Source organism: Formica exsecta, unplaced genomic scaffold (genome assembly GCF_003651465.1).
Source record: "Formica exsecta isolate Colony F162 unplaced genomic scaffold, ASM365146v1 scaffold189, whole genome shotgun sequence".
Lineage (NCBI taxonomy): Eukaryota > Metazoa > Arthropoda > Insecta > Hymenoptera > Formicidae > Formica > Formica exsecta.
Window position 1 is genome coordinate 32637 of NW_021849193.1, and position 8276 is coordinate 40912.

At 33.5% G+C, this 8276-nt stretch overlaps 1 protein-coding gene across 8 annotated transcripts in view; it reads right to left on the minus strand.

Moving 5' to 3' along the window:
• LOC115233753 overlaps positions 1 to 7463 on the minus strand; it is a 16400-nt gene extending 8937 nt beyond the window's left edge. The window contains exons 1-7 of one of the 8 annotated variants that reach the window (XM_029804314.1): positions 7206 to 7463; positions 5859 to 5991; positions 5484 to 5631; positions 5172 to 5386; positions 4621 to 4890; positions 4438 to 4524; positions 4007 to 4276 (exon numbers count right to left, since the gene is read on the minus strand). In XM_029804314.1, the coding sequence (XP_029660174.1) occupies positions 4007 to 4276; positions 4438 to 4524; positions 4621 to 4890; positions 5172 to 5386; positions 5484 to 5631; positions 5859 to 5915 (1047 nt within the window). In that variant the 5' untranslated portion in view covers positions 5916 to 5991; positions 7206 to 7463. The other 7 variants (XM_029804313.1, XM_029804318.1, XM_029804315.1 and 4 more) reach the window with 7 other exon arrangements.
• Between the last annotated feature and the right edge of the window lie 813 nt (positions 7464 to 8276).

Genomic DNA, 8276 nt, shown 5'->3' on the forward strand with positions numbered 1-8276 from the left:
TGTATATATATATATATATATATATATATATATATATATATATATACACATACACACACACACACACACGCACACGCACATGCACACACACACACACACACACACACACATACACAGGTTGTCCGGATTCATTCGCATCACCGTCATGTGCAGGTAGAGCAGATGAAACTGAGGAGAAAAATTCTTTGCTATTTTGCGATTTCCGCAATAATGATCGAGAAATTAATTAAAAAAGATCGGCCAATTCGCGTAAGTATAAGTGCTCAGCGAAAAGAGATCGTCCACTGGTACGCGGTCGCTGGGTGTGCTACGAAGCTTTGGGAAGAACGCTCTACAAATGACAATGGTTACATACGAGCGGTACATAATGCTGGATTCTCGCGTCCTAGCGACCGCATATCAATGAGCTGTGCCTTCTCACTACGCGCTTATATTCGCGCGAATTGGTCGATCTTTTTTAATTAATTTCTCAATAATTATTGCAAAAATCGTAAAATGGTAAAGGACTTTTCTCCTCAGTTTAACCAGCTTTACCTATACACGAGAGATAATACGATTATTATTGGACACTCTGTATATATGTGCTACTAAAAAAAAAGACTCACACATACGCGCGCGCGTGCACGCACGCACACATGTATATATGTATGTATGTATGTATATATAAAGCAAACAGTGTAAGATTAGAATTTAAAAGATCTTTACAAATATTTTATATATACATACAGGATGTCCCACCAAAGGTGGCCACTCTTTTTTTTCTTTTAAACTAAAAGAGATAGACCGTAACAAATATGTATCAAATTAAATGGTTTAAACTAGACTCTATTGTGAGCATAGTGGTTACTTCCAAAAGCTATCTGTGTTAACGAACGGAGAGATATGCATAATCTTTTTGTAATAATGTGAATATTTTGACATAAAAAAAAGTTGTAGCACTGTTTGAAACGAATACAATTATGTATGATATAATGTAAATATTTTACATATTATACGAGTTTTATTGACTTGAAATATCGCAGGCGACGTCTACCTTTCCCCTTTCTGCCCTGCGTTATGGCCAACTTCCGACTCGTGCATTAGAAATTGACATATGTCATGTTGTCATTTGATCATAATGTTCAATCCAAAATTGGCCATATCGCAGGGCCGAAAATGAAAAGGTAGTCGTCCGCGATATTTCAAGTTGATAAAACTCGTGTAATATGTAAAATATTTACATTCATATCATACATCGTTGTATTCGTTTCAAACAGCACTACAACTTTTTTCATTGGTCGATCTTTTTTAATTAATTTCTCAATAATTATTGCAAAAATCGTAAAATGGTAAAGGACTTTTCTCCTCAGTTTAACCAGCTTTACCTATACACGAGAGATAATACGATTATTATTGGACACTCTGTATATATGTGCTACTAAAAAAAAAGACTCACACATACGCGCGCGCGTGCACGCACGCACACATGTATATATGTATGTATGTATGTATATATAAAGCAAACAGTGTAAGATTAGAATTTAAAAGATCTTTACAAATATTTTATATATACATACAGGATGTCCCACCAAAGGTGGCCACTCTTTTTTTTCTTTTAAACTAAAAGAGATAGACCGTAACAAATATGTATCAAATTAAATGGTTTAAACTAGACTCTATTGTGAGCATAGTGGTTACTTCCAAAAGCTATCTGTGTTAACGAACGGAGAGATATGCATAATCTTTTTGTAATAATGTGAATATTTTGACATAAAAAAAAGTTGTAGCACTGTTTGAAACGAATACAATTATGTATGATATAATGTAAATATTTTACATATTATACGAGTTTTATTGACTTGAAATATCGCAGGCGACGTCTACCTTTCCCCTTTCTGCCCTGCGTTATGGCCAACTTCCGACTCGTGCATTAGAAATTGACATATGTCATGTTGTCATTTGATCATAATGTTCAATCCAAAATTGGCCATATCGCAGGGCCGAAAATGAAAAGGTAGTCGTCCGCGATATTTCAAGTTGATAAAACTCGTGTAATATGTAAAATATTTACATTCATATCATACATCGTTGTATTCGTTTCAAACAGCACTACAACTTTTTTCATGTTAAAATATTCACATTATAAAAAAATTATGCATATCTCCCCGTTCGTTAACACAGATAGCTTTTGGAAGTAACCACTATGCTCACAATAGAGTTCAGTTTAAACCATTCCATTTGATATACATGTATATTTGTTATGGTCTATCTCTTTTAGTTTAAAAGATAAAAGAGGGTGGCCACTTTTGATAAAACATCCTGTATAATAACTGCGCCATTATAACAAAACTTGAAATATATTGGGTTAAAATATATTAGATTGATGCAAAATTTGTCGTATTTATCACATTTTTTTTGTCATTTGATCATAATGTTCAATCCAAAATTGGCCATATCGCAGGGCCGAAAATGAAAAGGTAGTCGTCCGCGATATTTCAAGTTGATAAAACTCGTGTAATATGTAAAATATTTACATTCATATCATACATCGTTGTATTCGTTTCAAACAGCACTACAACTTTTTTCATGTTAAAATATTCACATTATAAAAAAATTATGCATATCTCCCCGTTCGTTAACACAGATAGCTTTTGGAAGTAACCACTATGCTCACAATAGAGTTCAGTTTAAACCATTCCATTTGATATACATGTATATTTGTTATGGTCTATCTCTTTTAGTTTAAAAGATAAAAGAGGGTGGCCACTTTTGATAAAACATCCTGTATAATAACTGCGCCATTATAACAAAACTTGAAATATATTGGGTTAAAATATATTAGATTGATGCAAAATTTGTCGTATTTATCACATTTTTTTATAGAAAAGATAAAATTATAATTTTAAAACTAATTTTTATTGATCGAAATAATCACTATTGGTTTCTATATATATACACTTTCATCAGGATACAAGTTTTTGTTTATTGTTATTAGATTTGACAAATTCCAGGGTTGGGAAAGTTACTTTATAAAAGTAACTCGTTACCGTTACCGTTCTTTTTTCTAAAAAGTAACTCGTTACCGTTACTCGTTCCCAATTTTAAAAATTTACCGTACTCAAAAAATAACGAGTCGTTACAATTTCAGTTAGTTTTTTTTATATATAACAATAACTTTACATACAATTCTTTTTAATACAAGATCAAATTAAACATTGAAAATTTTTAAACATTGTCTTACAAAGAAACAAGATACCAAAATGAGTTTTCAGTAGTTTTCATGTAATGCTGCATTCCAACACTCTTATCATACACTCAATATTTTCCTTTGTATGAAAATTATACCGAGTAAATTAAAAAAAAGTAACGATAAAAGTAACTGTTAAATTCGTTACTCGTTACCGAAAAATGTAACGAAGTTACTTTTTCCGTTACAAACAAAATTTGTAACGCCGTTACCGTTCTTGTTTTTAGAATTTATGAATTCCTTGTCAATGTTTTCAATAACTCAGTTTTATGAACTTTTTGTTTTTCAAAGACTGATCGAAATATTTAAACAAATATTAGTCAGTGGATGAAAGATTCGATAAATGAATACAATAAATGAAATTAAAGTTTTTATAGTTTATGGATGATCATTGTAGTTATTTATGGCCAAACGTTATCATGCAGGAGGGGCACTCTTTTTCTGTTAAACAAATAGAGCTGTATTTTGGCTAATTTAACTACAATTTCGAACAATATTTTTCAACAATGATGATTTCTCCATCATTTTTCTTCAATGGTGGTTTTGTCATTTTCATTTTGGAAAATGGTAAGACTTTGCAAAATTAATAAAGCACATAAATAGAAAATAACACAAATATAGATAACGTAAATATAAAATATGTTTCATATCGACACACAATACCATCTCATTTTTTCAAATAGAAACGAAAACTTTGCTTTCTATCTGAAGAAATACGACAAACTTTTTGCACCAATCTAATATAAGCTTAACAATATATAAGATTTTTATATTTTTTACATCCAACTCCTTCCTGTTATCTGGCTCCACGTTCTCTTGGTTGTTTGTGTCCACATTTGTAATTGGAGGCTGATTGATAGTAGTAGCGGTAGTAAGCGCAGGTGGTACAGTTACTGTAGGTAATGATCTAGTAGTTGATAAACCTTCATTAGCTATTAATGGCCTTTCCCAATCATAAGGATCATTTGGCTTTACACCTCTACGTTTCATACATCGTTCAAACAGACCAGCTAACATACCATAGTCTGGTTTATCTGCATATTCCAAATTCTATATAAAAGTTTATAAATATTTTATTAGAAAAATAAAACTTGTCATATATCATAAAAATCACAAAGATTTTCGACAAAAAATGAAAAAAAAAGTTAATTACTCTAAAGTAACATTGTGTATGTGTGTGTGTACATGGAATATTCATCAATTATATATACCTGGATATGTTCTAAAAAAACTCGTAAATCCGATGGAAGATGTTTTAGAAGCAATCGATGATCGTACTTCTCTTTCATGAGACCCACCTACAGAGAAAAAAATATTACACTTTATTGATATTTCTAATTATGTACAAAACTGTTTATGCATCTGGTAATTATGTAGAAATTTCTTGGACTTACTTGCTCTTTATCTTTTATTTTTCGCCATGGCAATTGTCCATTAACAAATTCGACTAGCATATAAAATAATGACCATAGATCATCATGTCGACCCATCTCTTTATTTTTATGCGCATTGACTGACGCATATCGGACGGTTCCTCTAAATCCTGCAGCAGCACGAGGCGGACGCACCTCTCCTGTGCCAGTTGTAAATTGTCGAGCTAGACCAAAATCTAACATATATACCAGCCTGGAGTTGTAAGGATGACGGCCGATTGAAAAATTTGACTGTAAACAAAGTATTACTATTTTTTTTTTCAAATTATAACCATTACACTAAAGAACATGTATCACATGTCAAATAAGTTATAACCATTCGGTATGTAACTCACAGAAAATACATGCCATCTAATACACTATATAAATCTTGTGATGTAATGTTTGCACAATACACAATACTTTATCCTTTTACGAGATTATGAAGTGAACAAAATCAATAGTTTTTTCACTGTTTAAATATACCAATTAAAACATCATATATCTTCATGTGTGCATATGTAAACACGTACAGGTTTAATGTCTCTATGCAGAAATCCCACTTGATGAATGCTTTCTATAGCTTTCAAAATTTGAAGACCAAGACGTAATGTAGTAGAAAGCGAAAAAGCACCTCTTGGTTGCGCCCTGCGCAATTCTGCTAAATTCTTTCCTTGTAATTGCATCACAACATAATTAAATCGATCATTACGTCCACAGCCGATAAAACGACACACGTGATCTTTACCTGGAATAGTTTCAGGCAATAATTTAGAAAATAGAATAAACACTTATCTTATTTTTGTATAAAAATCTAAATTAATCAAAAATAATTTCATACTGACCCTGTAATTTCTTGAGTACAGCTACTTCCATCTTTAAGACTTGTTTGGGCTGCCGCGCAGATTCAACTTTAAGGGCTACTTGTTCCTTTGTCATTAAATCAAGACCTTCGTAAATTTCGCCAAATCCACCGCCACCTATTTTTCTCACCTATGTTTAAGATACATATGTTTATTAATATGTCTTGCTTGTTTGCATTTCTACTAAACACAACAAAATTATGTATATATTGACATAAAAAATATTTCTCTAGATATTTATCTATTATAAAATATTTATCCTTCCAAATAAAATATTGTCGATTTATCTTGTCAAAGCTGAAAAAATACGATATTAAGATTAAAGAGTCTTTAATCTAAAAATGGAAGTAAACTCACAACTTTCCAACGTTCTTTGACCACATGGCCGGGCTGTAATAAATCCTCGCTCGTCATAGTTATATTATTATTTTGATCCGTGCTTTCGTCGCCTACATTCCTCAACAATAAATCCTCTAAATAATTTGTAGGCCTAGAAAATGCAAAAGTAGCAGATTATAAATATATATATGCATACAGACTGTTAAAAAAAAGGATTACATATTTTGAGAGCAGGCAATATTGATCAAAACAAGAAAAAGTCTAATTAACATGGGTCCTACAACTAATTTCTTCGAAGATACAGGCTATCTTTCTATTTGAGCGCCTTGTTCCTTTCTTATTGGTCGTGTCACCTCTATGCAGTAAACAAAAAAGTACTTACTAATTTTGCAATCAGCATTATAGGAAGTGCTCTATGTGGTTTGCATTCATTGTCATGCATTTTTCACCTCTACGTCTCAGAGAATTACGTATTCTTTCAAACACACAAACCTCATACCTACAAACCCAATGTTACTATAGCAAAACTAGTAAATACTCCTTTGTTTATTGCATTGTAGAGGTGACAAAATCGATAAAAAAAGGACAGAGCTCAAATAGAAAGACAGCCTGTATCTTCAAAGGTATTAATTGTAGGATCTATGTTAATTAGACTTTTTTCTCTTGTTTTGATCAATACTACCTGCTGTCAAAAGATGTGACTTTTTTAACACCCTATATATGATGCGGATAATCATCGAAAGAAGTTGGATCTGCGCGATGTCTATCCGGCGATCCCCGCGAGCTATCAAAAGACATCTCGAACGACAAGTTTTTAATTTTCTAGCGACATTTCGTATAAAATTGGTCAATACGCGCCCTGTGCTAGGCAGCCATGATTGCGTGCGAGCGAGAGGTGTTGCTGATCCCTTGTTGTTCAGTTCCCAAAGCGAACTTCTATATCTAGCGATCTTTCGATCGCTCACTAGATTGCCCTCTTCAATCGTCGATTAAGCGATTCGCCGATTAACGATGATTAACGAATAACATCACGACAATTAATTGTATGTCCCCGCGTACGTATGAATGGACTCTCGATTTTTTCTTTCGCATTTCTGTTCTCGATCGGCGACTCACGATGATCGACGGTCAAGTTGTACGATGTAAAAAAAAAACTGCCCCCTTTTATTACAACAAAATTAATTTCCGCACTGCGGCGGCACGTTTATTGCAATAATGTGCACTTCATCCGCGTCGCGCGTATATCCACTCCCTCTCTCTCTCTTCGATTCCACCGATCCAAATATAATATAATAGTTCAATTTTTTTTTTTTTTTACTAACAATGTCGTCTGCTAGAGACACCGCTTATATTACACCGACGTACTCTTGCCAGGATTGCTCTCGCGCACAATTCCTTTCACAATCCTGTCGCCGTCATCCTTCCACCTTCCGTTCTTCGTCCTTCCGTTTGTTTGACGGAAGATCTCGAAGCTTGTTTTGCAGCTGAATCACTCGCTCGTCACGGCTAGGGCCGGGTATTCACGGCCGCCGTAAAAGTTCTCGTCAAATGCCAGTGGGACGGCCATATTTTTCGATTTTGCACCGCACATGAGTCGTAATGCCTGAAATCGACGGTAGAGGACGCGCAGCGCGCAACGATCGATGACATTTCTCTCGTGCCAGTGTGTGTCTCTCTCTCCTTTTTCGCCCAGGTAGGTAGGTCTCCCTCTCGCTTTTTCCGCGTCCACGCTCACGCGTCAGCGGGTCGTCCTCCTTCGCGTTTATTATTGGTTATTATCTCCTATATAGATCTTTTTTACGCTCCTTTATTGTATCGCGCGCGCGTGAGCATGTGTACATGCGTCAAAATTCCGCATGGTAGGTAAATACATTATGCGATATCGCCTTTCATAGTTCGTGGAAAAGAGTATGATTCTCGTGAGAGATTTTTCTGTTCATATTCCCCGCCCACAATCTCGTATGAGTCACGGGTGCGATGATTATAATATTCCATAGGTTTATAATACATTTCCAATGAATTATTAATCTTTTAATTGAATTAATTGTTCACTAGTAGAGTGTTAATCATAATGCGCGATATCATTTATACGCATCGTATTAAACAAACTTATTGTTAGAAGTGCTTGGAAAAAAGTTTATATATGTATAATTAAATATAAATATATATATAATTATATAAAAAAATAAGAATGATTGAAAAATAATTAGAAAATTATATACAATCATATATACATTTGTATATGATTACGCATGAGCCATTTCTTCTCACTTCTTCAAAACTTTTTCTAAAAATAAACGATGCGAACATTTTTCTTCTAATTCTCTCTTTTTCAATTATTCTTATTTTTTCCTGTATATACGCACAGAGATTATATAAGAGAAAGAAAACATATATGGATTTTGTATATAATTATACAGGGTGTCCGGTAATTCT